The following is a 25,758-nucleotide window of genomic DNA, read 5'->3' on the forward strand; positions in this document are numbered from 1 at the left end:
GGTCATTTGTAGCATCATTAATGGTAACTGAGGTACTATACATTTTCTGACACGATGCAACATATGCTACATCATACACAAGTCTACGGATATTAACTTCTAGTTCACAAGAAACAGAGAATGGAGCAACAAATTTTAAAATACCACAAGAAAGAAAGCAGAGAAATTCAAAAGGTGGAACATTCTACAAAATAACAGGTCTCTTCAATAAATCAGTGTTAGCAAAAACGGACCACATGTGAGACAGACTAAGGGCAAACAATCACATGCAAAGAATGGTCCTGGATTAGATGTTGGTTTGAACATTTTGGATCAATTGGGGAAATATGAATATAACTTGGGTATAAAGATGATAAAAACATGTATTAAATGGAAGAACTGATCACTGACAGAAAAAGGCAGGTGATAAAGCTACACTAGTGAACATAAAACATAGTATACACACATACATATGCACATGTCCTGCTTCTGTAATTATAAAAGCATTTTTAAAGGAAAATATTCTCAGTTTCTCAAGGGTTTTGTATATTACATCTTTTTTCCTTTTTTTTTTTTTACAAAAAAAGTGATAAAATTTCATATTTGAAATGACAGGTCAAGTACTACCACCTCAAAATCTGGTAGGGTTAACAGCCACTGACTTACTGCAACAGGGTAGCAAACTTACCATTTTGTAAAATGACATAGTTCACTCATGTTTTTGTAAAAGAAAAATTCAGTTATCTTTTATGTTCTTTAACTCTTTTACAGTGATTGGCACAAATTTTTAGTTTCATGCTAATTTGTTATCAAAGATTCTACCATTTGGGATGGTTGGTAAATCCATTTACCAGGCCACATAAAATGCAATACTTGGAAACACTGAAGAGGAATAGTCAAGCTGCTCTTCCCACACCACACATGGCGCCTGACCATCTGACAAAAGCACTAAAGGGGCATGAGCATGTCAATCCTATTCTAAGTCTTTGTAAAGCCTAACCTCTTCTGTTTTTAAGGCAAAAATAAATAAACAGAAGTACTAGCACTTTATTCTCACACCCCCTCCACACCCCATCAGGTCCTTCTGAGTGCCCAAGGATGAAGAGAACGTGATTCCTTTCAGAGGCCCAGAATTTAAAAGGAAAGAGAGAGCTAAACAGAGTCAGTTCATTTGGAATAATACTTCCTTCCCAACTGTTCTTCCTCCAGATTTTTTGTTTTTGTTTTAACATTACCACACCACCCTTCAAGTCAATCATTAAAAAGCCTTACTAACAGCAAAATTCCTCAACAATTCCATAAAGGTTATCAAGGCTGAAGACCAATTTTTTAGGGCATTTTCACTCATCTCTACAAATCTTTAATCAGAGCTTTCAACGGACTTTTCAACCAGATCAAACCTTCACTTACTTACTTTGATGTTTAATCTTTTGAGGTATCCATATTATATTTTGACATTCCTTTGCTACTATTTAAAAAACTTCCTTTTCTTAGAAGTTTTTGTCCTGTTTCTCCACTTCACATTATTCAGCTCCCTGCTTCTACTTCAGCCAGCCAGTCATGGCTGCGAAGACTTCTGCTACAGCCAAGAACTGTAATCCCACCTGCCGAGCTGGCTTCTAGCTGAGCAGAGGAATGAACTCAAGTGGATATTCAAATTGCTTACCTGGTACTTTCCTAACCAATCAAATCAGTGCTAAGCTAAGAGTTGTAAAATCCTGAAAGGATTTCTTAGCCTAAAATATATTAAATACAAAAAAAAAATTAACTGGGGCCGGCCCGGTGGCTCAAGCCGTTAGAGCTCCATACTCCTAACTCCGAAGGCTGCTGGTTCGATTCCCACATGGGCCAGTGAGCTCTCAACCACAAGGCTGCCAGTTCTATTCCTCGAGTTCCACAAGGGATGGTGGGCTCCGCCCCCTGGAACTAAGATTGAACACAGCACCTTGAGCTGAGCTGCCTCCCCATGGCTCAGTTGGTTGGAGCACTTCCTCTAAACCACAAGGTTGCCGGTTCAACTCCGGCAAGGAATGGTGGGCTGCGCCCCCTTCAACTAGCAAGAGCAACTGGACCTGGAGCTGAGCTGTGCCCTCCACAACTAGACTGAAAGGACAACAACTTGACTTGGAAAAAAAATTTTGGAAGTACACACTGTTCCCCAGTAAAGTCCTGTTCCCTTTAAAAAAAAAAAAAATTAACTTCTGCCTGCTGTTAAATAGAAACAGACTCAAAATGGAGTCACTTTTGCAAAGCCCCACCGAGACTTAATATAATACCTAACCAAACTGCAGTTTCAGCCATCCTAGGAATGGGATTTTAAACCAATTAATCTGGAATTTCCTGCTCAACACTTAATAAGGTAATCTACATCATAAAACCCATTGCCTTCCCCTAAAGGGAGGTGACCTTGCCTGAAATAACCCACTCTTGTAACTTCCTTGTGCCCCACTCTTTCTACTTATAAAAACCTTCCCCTTTGTACAGCTCCTCAGGGCACCTTTCTATGTGCTGGATGGGATGCTGCCCAATTCATGAATTGTTGAATAAAGCCAATTAGATCTTTAAATTTAATCGGCTGAATTTTTATTCTTTAACAATGCCAAAATACACCCTTAAGCAAAAGGTCAACACCAAACGGAGAATATGCCAACAAGTTTTCAATAAAAATGCCAAGGGGTTATTTTTTTTTAACCTACAGTAAACAACAAGCAACAAGATTTAAAAAGAGATATCTTATTTATAAAATTATTAAGTGTTTTGTTTTTAAGACAACCGATGGTTCCCACCATGCCCACAGCCACCCTCTAAAGGGTTCCTCATGCGGAAGTCACCAGGTCTGGTTCCTCAAGACCCATCCTGAGGACATCTCATCTGACCAGAGGCAAACTGCTGCGCTAAAAGCAGCCCAGGCACAAGCTCTGTGTGTTCTGCTCAGAGCACGCTCTCTTAGATGGAACTGCTTCAGCCATGCAGACTTGCTCCAGGGTAGTGTAAAGACTTTTACTGTCATACAAAGGGCCATTTCTCCAGGGTTCTGTTCAATACGCTATAAATCCAAAGAATTCTGGCTGAGTCCCTTTTTCTGTCAGGATTTACTCTAATCACAGGGTTCCCCTCCCCAGTGAATAGCCAAGTATGGGACCAAACAAACGCCCTAGTTAAACAGCCACTTCTCCATACTCTTTTTCTTGGGACCTTGCCTAGGCTCTTTTTCCCCCTAAGGAATTTTGCTAAGCACAATAAACAGCAGGAATGATGGGGAAAAAACAAAAACACCACATCAGGGCAGGCTTAAGAAATCAAAATTTAACAGACATATACTATAACCTGTGTTTCATACATTCAGAGATGATAAAAGTTATCTCAGAAACATTTCTCAACTACTTTTGTGAGCACCAAATAGGAAACAAAAAAAAAAAAGAAAAGAAAAAAAAAGCCTTAATGATCATTAATTATATGCCTTAAACACAGAAAAAGAAATTATTAAATTTTGAGGTGAAATTGTAACTAGTACCACCAACTTTTGGTCTAATCACTGTAAATCCCAGATTATGAAACTATTAATCAGAAAAGACTCTTAAAAGGGAAGAAATGTGACAGAAGCAAGTAGCAAGCTGAGGGAAGAAAGAATTCATGTCAGGAACAAAAACAATCCTTTTTATTTTCAAATCTAGGAGAGCAACTATTACAACTATGGTGGGTAGGAATGGAAGAAATACCCACTCGCCACTCTTCTCCACTGAATGGAGTACCTAAGTTTCCATACCAAAACGATGAGGCACACTGCTCTCTGAAACACTCCTGAAACACTCCTGCCCATGAATGCACTAGGCACTAGATAAAATTTGACTCTAAAAAAACAAATATCTTTCATGATATTTACAAGTAAATGAAAATTCATCACTCTAGTGCAAATACTGGCTATTCCAAAACATACTTCCAGTAACCCAAGTAGACCAACCACTCAATGTCATACGTAATCTATGTAGTGTGTTACCTGTTTTCTTATAATACTGACACACCACGTTCTCTGCTAGATGTTTTGGTGAGAAAGAAGATGATCTTTGAGTCACATCTTAGTTAGGAAAAAATTGCTTCTATTCATATTATAAAGCACTCTTACCTCATGTGGTACACTTTCATGTTTAAAAAAAGAAAAATCAATTACTGGTCCTGACTCCACTTCTACAACTTCACTAAATGGATCATGAGTTAATAACGACGCAGCTTTGAGGGCATTAATTTCTAACCTAAAGTGCCACACACATAAAGGTTTTCACACTAGTTGGTCATTCTTTTCTAAACATTTCTAGAGCAGTTTTAGGTTCACAGCAAATGAGCAGAAGGTATAGAAATCTTCCATACATCCCCTCCCCCCACATATGCAGAGCCTTGCCCCATTGGTCAGTTTTTAAAAAGCAAAACATGTTCTTTATGGAAATAAATCAAGACATTATCTTAGAGAAAGTCATTTCAAATTTCCAATAGCAAATTTAAAGTACCACTGTTGTCTGCATTTTCATTAATAAATTAGATAAGTAGTTAAATACTTACCATATAACATCCAACAAGGAAAGCAGCATTTGCTTGTTTTCTCTGATCAGAGCCAGTAAAATGAACAATTTTCTTCCTTATCAATGTAATGGACTGCACAAAGATACACAGCTGTTAGTATTTTCTTTTTAATTTCAAGTTTTCTAAAACTTTATTTTGTGATGAAGATAAATTCCAAATCTCACAATGTGTAAGCATTCATATTAGCAAGACCTTTAAAATATTAACTTTGATACCCTAAAGTACCATATACCTTCCTATAAAAAAACATAATCTTAGATTACAAGGAATGTACAATTAAAGAGGAAGGTAGGAGATATGAACAGATATATACTTAAAAGTACAGACTACCTTTGAAAGACTACGTAAGAAGCTGGAAAGGGGGGTCTTTTCTTTCATTTCCTTACTGTTTGATTAAAAAAAAATCTATTTCCAAAACCTTTAAATTAAAATAAAAGGGTATATAAAACCGGGCAAAAATCTGTTGAAAATCAGGAGAGTGAATGGGGTGGGGGGCAGGGTGAGAATGGTGCAGAGAGGGCCCAGGGAGCATAAGTGGGCTCTTACATGGTGCACTAATGCCCTGTTCTTGTGACCATGACCTGTGGATATTCGGTTTGTGAAAATTCATTGAGTTGTATACTCATGAGCTGTACCTACTTCTGTACATACATCAAACTTCAATAAAAAGTTAAAAATGAAAGGGATATCAAATTTTAAAAACCTGAGGAACACATGCTTAGTTATCACTTCCTCACCCGCACTTCAGTAATGCAACTAGAAACGGAATCGGGTAAGGGTAAGGAACAGGATATATTCAGTTCAATAAGCTCGCATTCCTTGGCTTCTGAGTCAGCGATGAATGTGTACGTATTTTCCTTTAGTTGTTTACATGGAATAAGAGATCCAAGTTGATTTTAAGAAACTAAAACAAACCCAACCAGCCAGAGAGCAACACAGCACAAGACACTCTTAATTCAAACTCTCAACACACTTTTATCACTACTAATCGAATAGGCAGTAATGTTTTGACCAGGTTGGATGGTCAACACTCTACAAGTTGTACTAGTAAATAATAAAACGTTAAAGAAAGAAAACGACCATTATATTCTTAGTTGACCCAAAGGATGAAAGCCCGCAGATGGCTGAGTGCAGAAAAAAATTCTTTCCAAAGTAAAGCAAAGCAACACAAGTAGGGGGAGAGGAAATTATTTTTAGCTTCCTAGCCCTGTATGAAACGAAAGACCTGCCACTGACAACTGGAAAAGGGGGGGGGGGGGGGCATAAAAACATAAGACCATAAATGCTTATATTCCTAATCAAGAGAGAAAAAAGTACAGAAAGAAGAGTCTCCATCTCTATATCCACCTGTATTGAATACATATATGACACAAAATAAAAACCAATGCTACAACTTCCATTTTACAGATCAGTAGCTCATCTAACATGTGCTTCTAACATTTATGATGTGTAATTTTAGATGTGATACTCAAGAAAAAAAAATCTGCCTACTCATCCACAATTTTTTACTATAACTTAATTTTTAATTGAAAATAAATTTTATTTCTTCTGTGTAGTAGCCTGGTAAGTAATTGATTGACTAAAGCTTTTTTTTTTTTTAATTGCCCCCTGTATCTTCCACTTGAGAGTCTACCACAGTGACTAATTTGGAATTGTTAGCAGTACATAAACACTTTTCATTGTGCATAACCAAAAATGATCAAAGTTTTTTAAATAAACGCATGGGGTCTAAGTTCTGACTAACAGAAATACACTTTTGCAGCTCTCAGTGACACAGCCTTAAAAATATGCTGTTTTCCCTTGCTTCCCCTGCTCCTAATCGTATGTGTAAAAGGTCAAGGTGAAGAATCACAAGTAGTACATCATAGGAGATCCAAGACTGAATGAGAGAGAGTAAGATGAGCCGATTTTTCTTTATTAGTCTGCTAGTACTCCCTACCATCAAAGTGAAGGTAGAACAATGACCACAGCAAGGGAAGTTTCTCTTGTTAGGGTTTCCGGCCCATTAGGTCAGACAATAAGAGGTTCACTTTATTAACCAATTTCCACTTTGGCTTTTCAAGTATATGAACAACACCAATCCAAACCAGAACCAAATGACCCAAACTCAAACTGTTCAATCAAAACTCTGGGAAACTAACATATACACTATGCTTTTATAAAACAAAAAAAATCACAGATAGGTCCCAAACACCACTGCAATGAAAAACATGACATTTCCTTTTTAAAAACAGAGATATGCTTTCCTTACTTTCCCCTCCCCAAGATCAGGCTAACAATGATTAATTAAGTCAAATCCTAAGTAAAAAAGATTTTACCTTTAATTTCTTATTTATCTTGCAACAATATCTGTAAACCATTGCCAGATTGAGTGGTCCAAAATCTGCGTAGAAGCTTTAAAAATGAAAAACAAAAACGTGTATGTATATTCTAGATACTGTGAATATAAATGCCTTTTTGGAACTACAAGACCAAATTAAGACAGAAAGTACACACCAAATTGTTATCAGTCAGTCACACAATTTAAAGGTACTGCATTAACTAGTGGAGGAGATATTCCGGTAAACACTGCCTATTAAAAAATATGACCAGTGTTTCAATGCCTAAGTCTAACCTCAAATAACATATGAAAACACCTTCTGAATAAAAAAACCTATTTTTCCACATATATTTTTCCACTGGTAAAAACATATCTTAGTACATTAGCTTATATCTCATACTGTAAACTATTAGAATTTCAAATGGAAATTGTTAAATTTAGGAAAGGTCATTCATTTTTATTTTTTCTCTAAGGATCTATTTTATTACTAAGGGTTAAAGAAAAAACATCCTGCAATTATCAATCAACAGATTTGTAATTTTCCAAAGCTATCCTATTTATAAACATACCTTCAGATTCTTCAAACATAAAAAACGTTACTAACAAGCTTTTAAAAAGCAATACTTACTTCTCATATTCAAGTTCATTATCTATGCTGAAATAATGTACATTTGATGAACTCTTTGGTCTGCTGTAGAGAATGGCAAAACAAAGGCGATCTGAAATGGAAAAATTGCAATGTTCCTTCCTTCAGGTTATTAAAAAACATTTCATATATCATGATGCAACTCTTTTCAGATGAAGTCAAATTTTTATTTTTCCCATGCATGTTTCTGGTGGTAAGGGTGCCTGCCAATGTTCTGGCTATTTTGGTGAGTGATAATAAATAAGCAAAAATTTTAAAGAGGAAATTGCCTTTAATCGTAGGTTTCAATAATGATAAGTGACTTTTCAAGAAGCAATATGGCTTGATTTCTGGAGGACCCTCTCATCACAAAACTTTAGTTTCTCTGGACTAAGAAATCTGAGCAACTGGCAGCATGCACTTGATGGCTTGGCATCAACCTAGATGACTTTTACTATGTATCACTGTTTTCAAGACATCCCGGAGTCACTTCGGTAAGAAACAGTATTTTAAATAGAGAACACTTTCAAAACTGCTTCAAAATGAACATTTATGGCTATAGAACACAAACAACTAAATGAACCATATGTTTATCCAACTGTTCTTAGGGATCACTACTACTCTTATAGTGATTTTTACAATTATACAAATTACCATCGCAACAGAAGCAATGAAAGGTTTCTGCATGATGCGTGTGAGACGAACTTGTGTTGCACAAATGCAGTTAGGCTGCTGTGAGGTTTAGCAAGAATGGAAACCAGTGTCAGTAATGCTCAGAGGCTCCACCTTTCCCCACCCCACCCCCCAAAAAGTTGCCTAAAAATCCTCAGGGAAGCAAAGCCATATGCAAAACCTAGCAGTAACAATACCAGTAGTGCTAGTAGAATATTTACATTCAAATTGTAGCAAAATCAAGTTCAGCTTTTAAAGTAGTAAGAAACAAAGGACGACAGCTGGCATCCTTTCCCCAAATGGTAATTTAAACAATTGCCAGCAATTCAACTCACGCAGTGGCTGTATTTATTTCCCTGTAAACTCAACTAAAATGTCTTGCAACCACAAACACTCAAAAGGATGACAGGGCTTATTCCTTTCCAACCACAAATGACCCTTGATCCCTGTGCACAGTGACCGCGGATTTTGCACCCTTGGGTGGAGAGGCACCACTTACCTACCAGCCAGGGGCTCCAAACGACACAGGTCTGTTCACGTTCGTCCCAAAGCAACACCACGCCGGGGAGCCTGGGGACTAGGAGTCCCGGGAGGCCACCCATGCCCATGAAACAGCATCGGCCCTAGCCCGGAAGGTTAAAGGCACCTCCTGGCCAGCAACTAGCGCCTCCTTGAACCCCATGCCCTCTAAACATGGGGTGCCCCGGACAGGCCAGCCCCCGCACCCTCAGCACTCACCTTTGATCACCTCGGCCACCAGACGGGTCCCAGTGCCCTCCCGGCTCATGACTCCAAAGCATCTGGAAGGCGGGGCAGAGGGAAGGACTGGACAGCCAGGGAACAACCAGACGCTGAGAGAGGAGGCGCCACAACCACACCCCCGAAGTTTAAAAAACAAAGTTTAAAGGGCCGCGCCCAAGCAGTGGGCACAGCGATGCCCTGGGCCACCCAACCCACCGCAAACCCCGACCAGCCAATCCCGGAAGTTCAAAACTTCTCAAACTGCCCCAAACAGGGCGGTGAGGGAGTGGGGCGCGGAAGCCACCCCCAGCTGCCCAGGCTAAGCTTCGCCCCGCCTCAGGAATCCGGGGGAGGCCGCGAGGTCATTTGTCGCACCAGGCCCTCCAGCGCCAAGATTCTGCACTCACAGGATGTGCAGCAGAGAGCGACAGCGGCAACCATGGGCCTGGTGAAAGAAAGCAGCTCCGAAAGCCAGTGGAAGGACTTCTCGGAAGAGGAGCGATAGGTAGTGAACCTGCCCCCAGTGACACCGACTCGGGGCGCCTCCCCCAGACGTCCTGACCGCCGCCACCAGGGGGTGCTGCAGCCCTGAGCGGGCCGGGCGCTGCTTTGGCTCGGGAGACCCGCGGAGTGTCGGGCTCGCTGCAAGTGCGAGCATCTTATTTACACTGGACGTCGGTCTTCACAATTGTTCAAGATTTAAAGGTAAACTCAGCTTCAAACTGAGGTCATCATTCTTTTAAAGGCCTCAGATTTCTCTTCAGAAAAGTATTAGGATGACTAAAAAAGAAAAATTCTGACACCATACTAAGCAACCATTTAAAGTACTTTCTAAACCTATGTTCCTACAGTGTTTCCCCGAAAATAAGACCTAACCGGAAAATAAGCCCTACCATGATTTTTCAGGATGACATCTCCTGAACACAAGCCCTAATGCGCCTTTTGGAGCAAAACTTAATATAAGATCCGGTCTTATTTTCGGGAAAACACACTATGTTAGTCTCAAGTGAAAAAGAAATAAAACAGATTGAATACGGTCCCATGTAGTGCTGGGATTGGGGGCGATTTTCATTCCCTCCTTTATTTTTCCGAGTTTCCTACAGAAAAGTGTTACTTTAATAATCCGTGAAAAAAAAATTGCAATGCCTCTCCCTTAAAACAGACAAGCAATACAGTAACAACTCTTTCCCAAGAATTATACTGTATTTATAATTACAATATAATATAAACATATAAACGTTCTATATCACACATACCTTTTTTCCCCTCAAAAGTAAACCAGCATGCCTAACTTTATTCTAAAATTCCAGGCGAATTAAAGACTTCCAATGTAGAAAACAAATGAGTTCTTTTATGCTAACTAGAGAAGGCCTTTCTAAATGAAACACAATCTAAAAGCCTTAGGAGAACTGACTACTAAATTGATACCCATTGTTTAAAGGGTCGTGACAGCAATAGACACAAAGTCAAGATAAACTGGAAAAGATTTTGAATTCATCTCACGAAGATGCCCAATTTCAATTTTATGTTATTGCAAAATAACAAATGCAAATTTGAACTACAAGGTCCGAGTTTTCCTTCCCACTGGAAAAAGAAACAAACCAAAAAAACAAAGGAGTCTGAAAAGGCACTGTGTTGGTGAGGGTGTAGAGAAACAGGCACATTGCTTGTAGGTAGGAATATAAACTGGGACAACCTCCATTAAAGGCAACAAACACTTTGTTACCCCAAAATATTTTTTTTGGGATATTGATTTTAAGCTGGTTACTAAGAAACGAAAGACTCAGAAAGAACCTTTGACCCTCCCCCCTTACCTGCCTAAAGGAATTCAGATAGAAAACCATACTTAAAGGGAGGAAGCATAACCTTAGCAATTAAACTTGACAGGAAAAAATTTAGCAAAGCCTATTTGTTGGACACCTCTGTGTCCCATTGTTTCTGGGTCCTCCCAGCAAGAATTTATCTCGTTTGCTCTTCTTTGTAGCTACATGTTAATTGACTACCTCCCTTTGAAAATCCCAGACCCCCCCCCCCTCCTTTGTGCAGAATGACATAAACTTTATAAACCTCAACTGCCCAATGCCTCCGTAGGTCTCATATGCTTATGAAACCCCCACAGGTGCAAACAAAATAAATTGTGGATACATAAAATAGCAGGGCCTAAGCTTACAGGACAAAGTACATCATATTTGGTACCTGCTTGCTAAGAATATTTAATAAATGACTGTTGTACAGAAAATTTTTTTATGTGAGACTGGCTTTCATTGTAATCTGGTGGTAGTAAGGTTGTAGGGGAGTAGCAAACCCCATCTACCTGGAGGTTTCTTGCAATTACTGTTATCTATGAAAAAGTCCTGAGAGCTGTGCAAGACCAGACTGGCCCAGGGCAGTTTCCATCAGTGTGATACAGAGATAAGAGCTGACATGAACATGTCCTAAACCACGTGGATAATAACCATGCAAGTCAGATAAACCTGAACCAGAAAGAGAAGTCACACAGAAGAAGTAAAGCAGTCAGCTTCAGCAAACAGATTTTTCTAGGATCCTAAGACAAGAACTTTGCTAAGTTCTAATTTATCTACCCTAAATAAACATTTCAAAGGGAGGGGAGGTAAGGATCTGTCTCACTTCAAATTTCTTGGCAGTGAATAAAAAAGACTTATTTTAATAAATATTTTCAATATTTAATTGCTTTATCAGAAGCAAATTCTTATTCACAATACTCATTCTTTCTCTCCAATGGTATTTCAAGGGCCTCCTAACAATGTTTAGGACACAGCTCAATTCTAGGCCACTAGTCATATCAGTAAGTAATTTTTTCTATAGAGAAAACTCTCAGGGAGAGCTTTAAAAATTGTCATGCTATTTGACTGTGGTTTTTAAGAAAGTGTAGAGAAGAAAGGATTAAGGGTACATATTAAATTTTTTAAAGTGGGAACCAGGGCAAAAGATTTGAAGGCACTTTGTGAAAGAAGTTACAGGAATGGCATGTAAGCTCACGAAAAAGGCATGCAAGTCAGGGAAATGCAAATTAAAACCACAATTAATACCACTCCACGGCCACTAGGATGCTAAAATCACAATGACAACACCAATTGTTGGAGAAGATGTAGAGCAATACAACTCTCAAACATTGCTAACAGGTATGTAAAATGGTATTAAGATACTGGAAAAGTTTAGCAGTTTCTTACAAAGTTACATACACTTTCCCTATGATCCAGCCATCCAACTCCCAAGTATGTATATATACCCAGTACATAAACTCAAGAGAAACCCTTGTCTACAAAAAGACTTGTACATGAATATTTGTAACAGCTTTAGAATAGCCAGAAACCGGAAACAACACAAATTTCCATCAACAGAATGGATAAACAGATTGTAGTATATTCATGGAACACCACGCAGCAAAAGCAAAAGAATGAAATATTGATACACAAAATAAAATGGATGCATCTCTAAAACACTATGCTGAGCAAAAAACAGACGCAAAAGAGTTCATGCTGTATGATCTTTGATACATAAAGTTCAAAAAGAGGTAAAATTAATCTATACTGACAGAAGTCAACAGTGGTTGCTTGGGGTAAGAGTGGCCCAGAGGGTACAGTAATTCAATCTGTACACATAAATCTGTGTGTTTTACTGTATATGTCATATTTCACTTTTTAAAGGGTGGGGGGGTGGAAAAAATTTTTTGATTGATACAGATCCATGAAAAGACTACAAAATTAATAAAGTATAGACAATGAGTAGTAAATCACACTGCAACTTTAAAAAAAAAGAGAGACCTACCAGAAAAGATAGTGTGGCTAACAGATTCTTTCAAAGAGTCTTGAAATATTTTTATCCTTTCTCAGTCTGTAAAAGACTTAAGAAAAAAAAGCATCAGGTCCTAAAATCTTCACAAAGAAAAATTCACAGAAACAGAGTTTATCTTTTCATGGAAAGATTATCTGCCATTCTTTATATTCTATCATATGGCTCCAACTAAAACTTGCTTCAATTCACATAAATACAACAGAATAATCTGGAGCTCTTCTATCTCTTTTCTATCTTAAAACTATTGATCTACTAATGAGCCAACTCTCACACTACCTAGAACATCGCTGACCAATAGAACTTTCTGCGATGATATTACAGAAATGTTCAATATCTGCTAACATGTGGTTAGTGGATACTATACTGGACAGCACAGACTCAGAGGAAGTAAGTCCATCCGTTTATAACCCTTAGCCTCTGACAAGTGGATACTAAAAGACAAAAGGCCTCCAGGCCTCCAACTATCAGAAAAACAAACACAAGAGAACCATGCCTTTTCTTCTGCTTTTAGGGACTTTGGTTCCAAGAGTCTTGATCCTGACATTCAACTCTTATTTCCTCAGCTGCCTGAAGAGAATGAGAGCACCTGTGGTCAGAAACGCACTGTACCCAGCACTGCGACTAGGACACAACAGGCGCTTGGTCAAATGTCTGCTTAATAAACAAATGAATAAATAAATGGAGGAAGGGCAGACAAGGTAGAGGAAAAGGAAATTCTTATTTACTGAGTACATCCTCATCTAGGCACTTTACAGATATTATCTGTTATTTTTCACTTATTCTTAGGATATAGGTATTATTGCCCTCATTTTACAGACGGGAGAAGCAGTGCCAAGGAAGAATAAGGAACTTGCAGAGTGTCACTCAGCTTGTGACAACAGGGTAAAACAAAGCTTTGAACAAATATACCATATTTTGCCATGTATAATGCACTCCCATGTATAATGTGTAGCCACATTTTTGGCCCAAATTTTCAGGGGGAAAAAATCTTTCGTTTTAACTTTTTAATTCAAATTTTTATTTGTTTACACTGAGGTACTTGTTTTTTTGTATTATAAAGAAATTTTAGCATTCAGTTTTAAACATATTATGGTGCAAGAAATTTTATGTAACAAATAATTACAAAACAGAATGGATACAAGGTACAAGAAATTTTATGTATCAGTAACAAATTTATAATATTTATGTACCATAAATATTAGAAGGCCAAGAACTCTTCTTTGTAAGTTCAACAAAACTGATTATCGTATTCCAGGGTATTATTTTGCATACGGATATCGTTATTGATTTGTAGAGTTACACTTTTAACTCATAAGCATAAATGAAAGAATTAAAAACTTTTATATAAATATGGAATTAGTACTACCCATGTATAATGTGCATCCTGATTGTTCCCTCACAAATTTGGGCCAAAAAGTGCGCATTATACACGGCAAAATACGGTAACCAATGTATCCTGACCTACGTATAGGAGCATAGATACCAGTAATTGCCCTGCAGCATTTTTTTTAAAAAGGCCCCAATTTCTCATTTTATCAGTGTAGCTTCAAGGAAAGCTATGGAAAAATAATTAAATGGCTCAGAAAAGCAACTTCCAAAACTGTTTATTTTATCTGGTATGGCTGTCAAGATTTAATATTTTTTTCAAAAGGAAAGATGGGGGGAGCAGGGGAACAAACTGCAATCTGCATTATACAAAGAGATGCTTTAATTGAGCTTTTCCAGGCTCAGTTCCCTTCAAAGCTTTGCTTCCTTGGGGGAGCTGTGACACCACAGAAGAAACACTCTGGGAGATCCAGGAGGAGAGCTGGAAGCAGCACAACTTTGTGTAAACCTAAGAAAGAGAAAGTGGGGTGTTCACTGAGAACCCTCTAGTAGACCAGCCACACAGTTATTCAGCAAAGGCACACACTGCCTTTACTTACAGGTCATTTTTTAATACAACACACTTTTGGATCAGTAACATTTAGCTCTGTGCAGCAGCCTTACATGGAGCAGGAAGTCCATGGACTTCAAAGAGAAATTTGCTTATACATACAGTACTTTGATTTTGAGGAGAAAAAAGCTCCTGCTAAATTTAACATAATTCTGAATTAGTCTTCTTTATGCTCTTAAATTTGAAGTTTGATTTTTTTTTTAATAAAAGGTTTTAGGAGAAATCATTAAAAATCCAGGAATTTGAATGCCACTCCTGAATTATATTTACCTATTTTATAACAGTGATATTTAGCTTGTAACTAGAGCAGCTTTATATTTTACAGTATTATCTAGATACAGTAGTTACAATCTAAGAATGCTGCCTGAAAGGAGTGTAATCTTCCTTTGAGAAAAAAATCATAAAATACTAAAAATTTTGATAAAATTACAGCTGGTAAGTATATTTTGTTTTTTGTTTAAATTGAATGAATATAAGCAAGCACTCTGTTTATGCTTAACCACATCCTAAAAAATTTTAATTTCAAATATTCTGTTCCATTCCTAAAAGTAACTCTCAAATTTGTCAGATACACATATTTACTTAAGATACAGCAAAATATTCTCTGAAATCTAGATTCTTGATCTCCAAGGGCCTAATATATTCTAGGAAGGTACCTATACCTACACAAATAACAATACTAAGAATAGCATGCAAATAGAAATAGATGTGAAACTGAGTTTTTTAAGACTATAAGGTTTTTTGTCATCAAAAACAGCGTAACGTAAACTTTACCATCATAACCATTTTTAAGTATACAGTACATTAGTGTTAACTATATACACATTTGTTATGCAACAGATCTCTCGAACTTTTCCATCTCTTGAACTTTTCATCTTGAAAACCTGAAACTCAATACCCACTGACCAGCATCACCCCTTTTCCTCCTCCCTCCAGAATGGCAATCACCATTTGCTTTCTGCCTCTAAGAGTTTGGCTACTTTAGATACCTCATAAATGGAATCGTACAGTATTTGTCCTTTTGTGACTAGCTTATTTCACTTAGCATAATGTCCTCAAGGTTCGTCCATGTTATAGCATATAACAGGATTTCCTTTTTTTCTTTAAGGCTGAATAACATTCCAGTATATGCATATAGCATATCTTCCTTATCAATTCATCTGTTAATGGGCACTTGGGTTGCTTCCACCTCTTGACTATTGTGAAAAATGCTGCAGTGAACATGCGTGCAACTATCTCTTTGAGATCCTGTTTTCAATTATTTTAGATATATACATATCCAGAAGTGGGATTGCTGATCATATAGTAGCTCTTATTTTTAATTTTTTAAGAAACCTCCATACTGTTTTCCATAGCAGCTACACCATTTTACATGCCCAACAGTGCACCAGGATTCCAATTTCTCCATATCCTTGCCAACAATTGTTATTTTCGTTTGTGGAGGGCGCAGCTCAGCTCCAGGTCCAGTTGCCCTTGTTAGTTGCAGGGGGCAGAGCCCACCATCCCTTGCGGGAGTTGAAGAATCGAACCGGCAACCTTGTGGTTGAGAGCCCACTGGCCCATGTGGGAATTCAACCAGTAGCCTTCAGCGTTAGGAGCACGGAGCTCCAACCGCCTGAGCCACTGGGCCAGCCCCATTATTTTCATTTTTCGTTGTTTTGTTTTTGATAGTGGGCATCCTAACAGGTATGAGGTGATATTTTATTGTGGTTTTGACCTGCATTTCCCCAATAATTAGTGATGCTAACATTTTTTTCGTATGCTTGTGTGAGATTACAGAAAATACATATATTGGTCTCTGCTGCCAGCTCTTGGCACAGAGCTCCCTAAAACCCTTGTGATTGCCTAAGTGATAAGAACACCAGGAATATCTTTTGTTCTACTATTTGGTCTTTGACTCCAGTTCCTAGTACAGGATATTAAATCCCTTGGAATTTACTGGGTGATAGGAGTGTCTTTTGTTCTAATGAGGCAACTCTGTGGGGACTCCTGGATGGGTCCTGGATCGGGGCTAGTTGTGAGAAAGACCAAGCCATATTAGAAGGTTGGGGTTTTCAGCCCCACCTGAATTCTCTAGAGGAGAGAGGAGTTAAAAATGGAGCTGATAGATAGATGATTAGATAAAGAAGATGTAGTACATATATACACAGTGCAATATTACTCAGCCATAAGAAAAGATGAAATACTGTCATTTGCAATAAACTGGATGGATCTGGAGATTATCATGCTAAGTAAAATAAGTCAGACAGAAAAAGTCAAGAACCATATGACTTCACTCATATGTGGGATATAAAACTAAAAACAACAAAGGAACAAGACAAACAAAACCTCATAGACACAGACAACAGTTTAGTGGTTATCAGAGGGTAAGGGGGGAGGGGCTGGTAGATGAGGGTAAAGGGGGTCAAACATATGATGATGGAAGGAGAATTGACTGGTAGTGAACACAAAATGTGATATATAGATGTGTTATAGACATGTACACTTGAAACCTATACAATTTTACTAACCATTGTCACCCCAATAAATTTAACAAACAAAATTAAAGTTAAAATTTGAAAAAAAGAAAGTGAAGCTGATAATTGATCATGCCTAGTGAGGAAGCCTCCACATACTGTATTTCCCCGAAAATAAGACCTAACCAGAAAATAAGTCCTAGCATGATTTTTCAGGATGGCACCCCTGAACATAAGCTCTAATGCATCTTTTGGAGCAAACCTTAATATAAGACCCGGTCTCATTTTCAGGGAAACACAGTTGTATGGGGGTCGGGGAGCTTCCAGGTTGGGAATACATGTAGCTGCTAGGAGAGTGTTGGGCCCAGAGAGGGCATGAAAGCTCCACATCCTATCTCACATTCCTTGCCCCACACATCTCTTCCACCTGGATGTTCATCTGTATCCTATGTCATATCCTTTTATAATAAACCGGTAAACAGTAAGTAAACAGTTTTCCTAAGTTCTGTGAGCTGCTCTAGCAAATTAATTAAACCAGAAGACGGGGTTATGGGAACCTCTGATTTATAGCTACTTGGTCAGAAACACAGGTAACGACCTGGACTAGCAATTGGCATCTGAGGTGGAATGGTGGTCCTGTGGGACTGAGCCCTTAACCTGTGGGATCTGATGCTATCTCCAGTAGTGATAGAATTCAGTTAAATTGTAGGACTGTAGAGGAGAGACTGTTCCATGACGTGATCACTTCCGGACCCTGCCTGACCACTGCCAGACATTCGTGCTAGCTCCAGCTTGATTCAGGCCAGATCACAACAGGGATTGTTTCCCACAAAACTGCTCAGAGACTGTCCGCCCCTCATCCCTGTGCCCCAGGTGTGCTGGGTCCTAGAACAGACCCTCTCCCATTTCCCCTTATAGGGGGTCAGTCCCACCCCAGTACTCCTATCCATCCTGCCCTGTCCTTTATAACCCCTTAGTGCCTGCCACAGGGCACAGTGGACATCCATGTACAGCCCAAGGCGCACCTGGTATTAAGTTCCCTCAATAAACTTGATGTAATGCTGGAGTTGTCAGCCTCTTTCTTTGCTCTCTCAGCCCCAGGAAATTTTTCCTAATAAGGACACACAACTGGTGTCATATAATTGCTTGGAGTGGAGAAAACACCCACACATTTGATGATCTAAAGTGTGAGAAGTGAGGTGTTCTGCATAAGCATAAAGGAGAAACACAGGAGGGAAGACTGGGAGTCCTTTTTCCAATACAGCTTGTTGGCCATCTGTGTTTACCTTCTTTGCAGAAACGTGCTTTCCCCATGTTTTTATTGCAGGAGTTCTTTATAAGAGCTCTTTATATATTCTGGATATTTAACCCCTTAATATTAATTCATATAACAAATACATATGGTTTGCAAACATTTGTACTATTCCCTAGGTTGCCTTTTCACGCTATTGATTGCATCCTTTGATATGCAGAAGTTTTTAAGTTTGACGTAGTCACATTTGTCTATTTTTGCTTTTGTTGCCTATTCTTTGGGTGCCAAATCCAAGAAATTATTGCCAAATCCAATGTCACGAAGCTTTTCCCGTTTTCTTCTAGGAACTTTATAGTTTCTGGTCTTACATTTAGGTCTTGAATCCATTTCGAATTCATTTTTGTGTATGATGTAAGAGTCCAACTTCATTCTTCTGCTTGTGGCTGTTCAGTTTTCCCAACACCGTTAGTTGAAGAGATTATCCTCTTCCCCGTTGTGCAGTCTTAGCACCTGTCAAAGATCATTTGACCATATGCAGGTTCTTCCATATTTCTCGGTTCTTTTCTGTTCCACTAGTCTATGTCTATCTTTATGCCAATACCACATTGCTTTGTCTTACATGTTTTGAAATCAGAAGCCTGAGGCCTCCAGCTCTTTCTTTCTCAAGATTGTTTTGGCTGTTCAAGGCCCTTTGAGATTCCATATGAATTTGAGGAATTTTTTTTTCTATTGAAATTGAATTTATATTGAAATTCATAGATATTTTTTCTAGGCAAAATATGCCATTAGGATTTTAATAGGAATTGTACTGAATCTCTAGTACACTTGGATAGTATGGACATTTTGACAATATGAAGTCTTTCAAGCAACAAGCGTATAATATCTTTCCATTTATTTGTATGTTCTTTAATTTCTTACAGCAATACAAAACCGTAAGTTCTTTAAAGACCACTTTGTTTCTAAAGCAAATTCCTACTCACTTATGAAACAAATCCATTCACTAAATATGATCACCATTAGCTATGCTAACTTACTCTACAGATAAAAAACAGATAAAGGATATTAAGAGTCTTATTTACAAGATCAGAATGATCAATCCTAAATTTTAATAATTAAAAATGAAGCCCTGAGTTAATCATCTATAATGTAAATGCAGTGTTAACATAGTTAAAGTAACTCTTCACTCTTTATTCTAACATCTGAACAATAAGCAGCCATTTCTACCTTCTAAACTCTGTGTCTAATTTAGGCACTAGAGTCTAAATTAAATAAAATGAAAATGTTTTCAAGAGTTCAGTTAACTATTCAGAGTATTGTTAATATGTGAAATAAAATAGTGAAAATACCATTTATAATAGTAACAAAAAATATTTAATAGCTCAGAAAAAGTTTAACAAGTATAAAATATTGTATGGTATGAAAAATGTAACACATTAATGGGCTACCCAAAAGGGGCCTTGAGCAAACAAAGACATCCATGTTTGTGGACAGAAGAGTCATCATCCTAAAGATGTTTTCACTCCAAGTTAGTATTTTTTTAGTATTCATGTAAGTAACTAGAAGGATTTTTCGTTTGTTTATGGAATAGTCAAGTTCACCCTAAAGTTCATATGGAAATACATGCAAAAATAAAAACATAAGAATAGCTTGGTGGAGGGGCCGGCCCGCTGGCTCAGGGGGCGAGAGCTTCATGCTCCTAACTCTGAAGGCTGCTGGTTCGATTCCCACATGGGCTAGTGGGCTCTCAACCACAAGGTTGTCAGTTCAATTCCGCGAATCCTGCAAGGGATGGTGGGCAGCGCCCCCTGCAACTAAGATTGAACACCGCACCTTGAGCTGAGCTGCCGCTGAGCTCCCAGATGGCTCAAATGGTTGGAGCATGTCCTCTCAACCACAAGGTTGCCGGTTCAACGCCCGCTCCAAGGGATGGTGGGCTGCACCCCCTGCAACTAACAATGGCAACTGGACCTGGAGCTGAGCTGCACCCTCCACAACTAAGACTGAAAGGACAACACCTTGACTTGGGAAAAAGGCCTGGAAGTACACACTGTTCCCCAATAAAGTCCTGTTCCCCTCCCCCAATAAAATCTTAAAAAAAAAAAAAAGAATAGCAGGTTGGAAAATTTTTTTAAGAAAAGGTCTAAAAGGCTCTCTCTGCCATCACCAACTTGACCTTCTGGTGTGGCCCCTTGCAGTGTGTATACCTGAGTTTATACTTCTCTATTTAAAAAAAAAAAGTCTTAAATGGAGCTAGCACTAACCAGATATTAAATACAAGGCTTCTATTACTAATATAGAATGTTCCTGGCATGTGGTCAACATATATACAATAGAACAGAAGTTATGAAATAAACCCACACACATACAGGAATATAATACATGATAAAGATGATAAACCAACATTGAGTTAATATATGGTATTAGGTAGCCATTTGAAAAAATAAATAAAAGTGGCTCCATGACCTCACAGCAGAATAAATTTCAAATGGAGAAAATATTTAAATGTAAGAAAATAAAAACTTAAAATACATAAGAAAACACAGGATTTCCACTACTAGCCAAGATATAGAGAGTATCAAGGATCAAATTACCATTCCTCCTAAAAATATACATATGTATTTTTTTTAAAACAGACAAGATACATTACATAATGGTTTTCAAGACTTTAGATATCAGGGAATGGAGGACAGTGATCCCTGAGACAGAGGAAACAAAAAAGGAGAATCCTACGGTTGCCCACGCTCACTGCTACTGCACTGGGAGGGTAAACTGAGGCAGAACCCAGCAGACTACCCGAGTTCAGGAGATGCAGTTGAGTCCAGGGAAACCAAGGCAGCAAGAGTTCATAGGGCAGAGTACCAAAGAGGAGGAAGTTGCAGAGAAAGAACCCCAGAGATTTGCAAAAAGTCCCAAATATTTAACAGAGTACAGAGCATGCATGTGAGTAAACCACTAGAGGCCCAGGAAAGAACCATCCAAAAGAATCAGAGCAAACAGTGTCTGGCACTCACATAAGGCTTAGGAGAGCACCTCTTCTCAGCAGCCATTATGTAAAAACTCCTAAATGACGGGGCACTGGATGACTGTTATCTCTGGAAAGTCTTGCCTCAATAATGAATAATCGGCCATGGACCAAGCACACTGATCCACGCCCACCTAACAAACAGTAAAGGCAGGATCAGAAAGTATGAAACTGTTCCCAAGTAACTTAACTGCATCCCTGAACAGAGCTCAAGATTTATAAAAATACAGAAATTCCTAGCACCCACTAGAATCACAGAAATATCTAGCACCAACTAAGGTAAAATTCAGCATCCAGTAAGATTGCCAAGCATGCAAAGAAGCAGAAAAGCATGACTGGTAATGAAGAGAATAGTGAGTCAATCAAAATAGACCTAGAACCAATGCACAAGTTAGAATTAGTAGAGAAAGTCATTAAAAGCTATAACTATACTCATATTTCAATGCATAGATGAAAATATATATCCAGAAAAAAACATATATATATGTATTATATACGTTCATAGTAGCATTGTTCATAGTAGCCTAAAAGTGGAAAAAACCCAAATGCCCATCAACTAATGAACAGATAAACAAAATGTGATAGTCACACAATGAAATATTATTCAGCCACAAAAAGAAATGAAGTGCTGACACCTGCTACAACATGAATGAACCTCATAAACATGCTAAGTGAAATAAACCAGTCACAAAAGATCACTAATAGTATAAAACAATTTCTATGAAATGTCCAAAATAGGAAATACATAGTAAGGGAAAGTAGATTAATGGCTGCCTAGGGCTGGGAAGGAGGAGAAGGTGAAGGGAATGGGGAGTAACTGCTATTTGGTAAAGGTTTCTTTTTGGGATAATGACAATGTTCTAAAATTAGATCATGGTGATAATTGCTCAACCCCCTAAAAATATTATTTACCCCCAAAATACTATTTTTAAAATGTTTACAATGTAAAGATTGAATATTTAAAATTTAAATATTATATAAAATAGACTATTACCAAAAAAACCGCTGAAATGTACACTTTCAATTGGTGGGTTTGTATATTATGTGAATTATATCTCAACAGGTCCATTATTTAAAAAATAGAGTAAAAAAAAACAAACGTAAAGACACAGAAGATACATAAATGCCCAAATTCAGCTTTCTGAAGATGAAAACTACAATCTGAGATGAAAAATACGTTGGATGGAATTAATGACAGATAATAGAAGAAAAGATGAGTGAACTTGAAGGCATGGCAGTGAAACTATCCAAATGAAAGAGAGAAAAAAAATGTAAAGAACATCAGTGTCCTGTGTGACAACTTAAAATGGCCTAACACACAGGTAATTGTATATTGAGGAAGGGGCTTGGAAGGCAGGAAAATATTTAAAGGAATAATGGCTGAAAACTTTCTAAATTGATGAACTCTATAAACCCACAGATCCAAGAAGTTTCATGAATCCTAAGCACAAGAAACATGAAGAAAACTGCACCATAATCAAATTGCTCAAAACCAGTGATAAAGAGAAAAGCTTAAAAGCAGCCAGAGGGGAAAGCCCATACTTAGCACAGAGCAGCAGATAAGGATATCAGATTTCTTATTGGAACCAAAGCAAGTGATAAGACAGTAGAGCAACACCTTGAAAGAAAAAAAGAAAAATGCCAATCCTGATTTCTAAACGAAACAAAAAAAAAACTTCCAAAAAGGAAGGCATAATGAAGGCATTTTTAGACATTCAAAAGATGAAAGAGTTCATCACCAGCAGCCCAGCACTGTATAAAAAGTTAAAAAATATCCCTCAGGCAGAAGGAAAATGATACCAGTTGGAAATCTGGGTCTACACAAAGGAATAAAGGGCACTACAAATGGTAACTATATAGATAAATACATATGATTTTCCTTACTTAAATCTCTTTAAAATATTACTGTTTTAACCAAAGTAGTAACAATGTACTGTGAGTTTTTAATATATGAATAAGTAAAATGCATGAGAACAAAGCATAAAGGCCAGGCCAAGGAGAAATGGGAGAAAACACATTAGAATTCCTTAATAACTTTGTTGAGTCCAACTATGACTTAAAACCCAGAAGCCATAAAAGATGAGCAGGCTCATCTATACAAGTAAACTTTGCATGGCAAACACATGCCATACCACAGCTATAAGGAAATCAAAAGGCAATGACAATCAAAAGGCAAATAGAAAACATATTTGTAAATCATCACCGATAATAAACTTCCTAATATTTAAAGAGCCTGATGTATATCAATTAGGAAACAGCCCAACAGAAAAATGGGCAAAAGATATTTATAGTCAGTTTTCAGAAACTCAACTTATGCTCTTAAGAGAAATACAAATAAAAACTATACTGAGACTATAATTTTCCGCCTGTCAGACTGGCAAAAATCCAAAAGTTTGGTAAACTACTCGGTTGGTGAAGTTATAACCAAGTCCTCTCATTCACTGCTGGTGGGATTGTAAATGGGTGTAACGTCTATCAAAATTACAAATATTATACTTCTAACTCAGCAATTCTCTCTTGGAAAATTATCCCCAATATACATCTGTACATATGAAATGACATATGTAACAGGTTATTCAATACAGCATTATTTTTTATAGCTAAAGAATGAAAACAAAAGAATCAATACAGGTTTCATTAAAACTCTTATGTGCATGATAAAGTGAAATTCTGTGCAACCATAAAAAATGAATGAGGAGGTCTCTATAAAATAAAATTGAAAGCTCTCCAAGATATATCATATCCCATCAATTCTAAGATGTACATTTTTTTCATATTTGAATATCTCTGAAATTACTCTGTCTCTTAAAATCTATGACTTACGGACGGTTGTAATTGGCAGCATGTTTCCTTTCTTTGATGTACTTAAAATAAAACATCCTATCATATTTTTTGAGTGCTTTATGTTATTATTTGCAAAAAGCCATTTCCAGTATATTTGCTACTTTTTAAATTAAATACATCCTATCATTTTAGAATCAATGAAATATGGTATCAGTTGAGAACAGCACAGTGCAAAACCATGTGTAGAATGTGCAATCTTTCAGTTAATAAAGAATCTATTAAATGTAATGTAGTATCCTGGATTGTGTCCTGGAACAGAAAAAAAAGATATTGGTGGGAAATCCAGATAAAGGCTGGAGTTTAGTGAATGGTTCACTTCAATGTTGGCTTCTTAAGTTTTGACAAGTGGACTGCAGTGATATATGAAACATTAGGGGAAACAGGCGAGGGATATACAGGAGCTCTCTGCATTATCTTTGCAACTTTTCTATAAATCTTAAATTACTCCAAAATTTAAAAGTTTATTAAAATAATAATTTTAAAGGAATCAATATTTTAAGCAAATGCATTTTTAAAAACTCAAGGTAAATATAAGAAACGAAAACCGTGGGGATAGCAGGGTGGAAGAACTAGACAGGAGACTGTTCGCTTTACACTTGTCTCAGAACCATGTGAATATATTTACCTATCCAAAATATCAAGTTTAAAAAGTTATATATGAGGGGACAAAAGGAATAAACAAGGGATAAAGAGAAGTTATTTTAAATAGAGCTTATATTTACAACCTAGAGACTCTGGCAAGAACCCATGATTTGGCTGGGGAAGGTCTACAACCCCTAAAATTCTCTACCTGATTTTATGCAAATGAATTCACGTACATTTTCCTCACTAGATGAGCCCCAAGGAAATACATTACACATCCATACAATGGAATAATATGCATCCACTGAGATATACAGAGGATGCCAAAAAAAAAGTACACATATTTTAAGAAAGGAAAAAACTGTATTAAAATTGTAATGATATATACCGATAACAAAAGATGAATACAAGTCATGTGTATACATTTTTTTGGCACCCCCTCTGGGATATTTAGACACATATTTATGACAATGAAAGATTCTACTGTAATATGATGTAGAAAAAGCAATGATAACAGTATTTACCTTGATGTAAATGCATCATTGAGATATCTATGTATATAAGTGTGCACTGAGCCATCTAAAAGATTACGTGTGGTAGCCATTAAAGCTGTTCACCAAATATTTCTGGCTCCCTGCCTGACAGACACATTCCCGTCCCTCTGTGACTAGGTAGCACTGTGTGATTAATTCTGGCCAAGGAGCTGTGAGTGAAAACGAGCATTTAATTATTGATTCAAGACCTTCTACAGCACCCTTCTTCCTCTGGCACAGGCACCACCAACATTACATAGAAAATCTCTGGTAAGACACAGAAGAGGTTAGTTATGTCTGATTCTGAAGAGGGCAAACAGGTAGCCTTTCCTAGGTGACAGGAAAGTGGGAATCGTAATCTGTGCTACTTCCTCTTTTGTCTCTTTTAAATTTTGCACCAAGTAC

At 37.6% G+C, this 25,758-nt stretch overlaps 1 protein-coding gene across 12 annotated transcripts in view; it reads right to left on the bottom strand.

The window, feature by feature from the left end:
- The window catches only part of CDC14B (cell division cycle 14B), an 82,349-nt gene that overhangs the window by 43,891 nt on the left and 12,700 nt on the right, over positions 1–25,758 (bottom strand). For 7 of the 12 annotated variants that reach the window (XM_074330264.1, XM_074330261.1, XM_074330266.1 and 4 more), the window contains 3 exons: positions 7,503–7,593; positions 6,873–6,948; positions 4,534–4,626 (listed from right to left, as the gene is read on the bottom strand). In XM_074330264.1, coding sequence (XP_074186365.1) covers positions 4,534–4,626; positions 6,873–6,948; positions 7,503–7,593 — 260 coding nt within the window. The other 5 variants (XM_074330268.1, XM_019711993.2, XM_074330269.1 and 2 more) reach the window with 5 other exon arrangements.

Source organism: Rhinolophus sinicus, linkage group LG04 (genome assembly GCF_036562045.2).
Source record: "Rhinolophus sinicus isolate RSC01 linkage group LG04, ASM3656204v1, whole genome shotgun sequence".
In the NCBI taxonomy this organism is placed as follows: domain Eukaryota; kingdom Metazoa; phylum Chordata; class Mammalia; order Chiroptera; family Rhinolophidae; genus Rhinolophus; species Rhinolophus sinicus.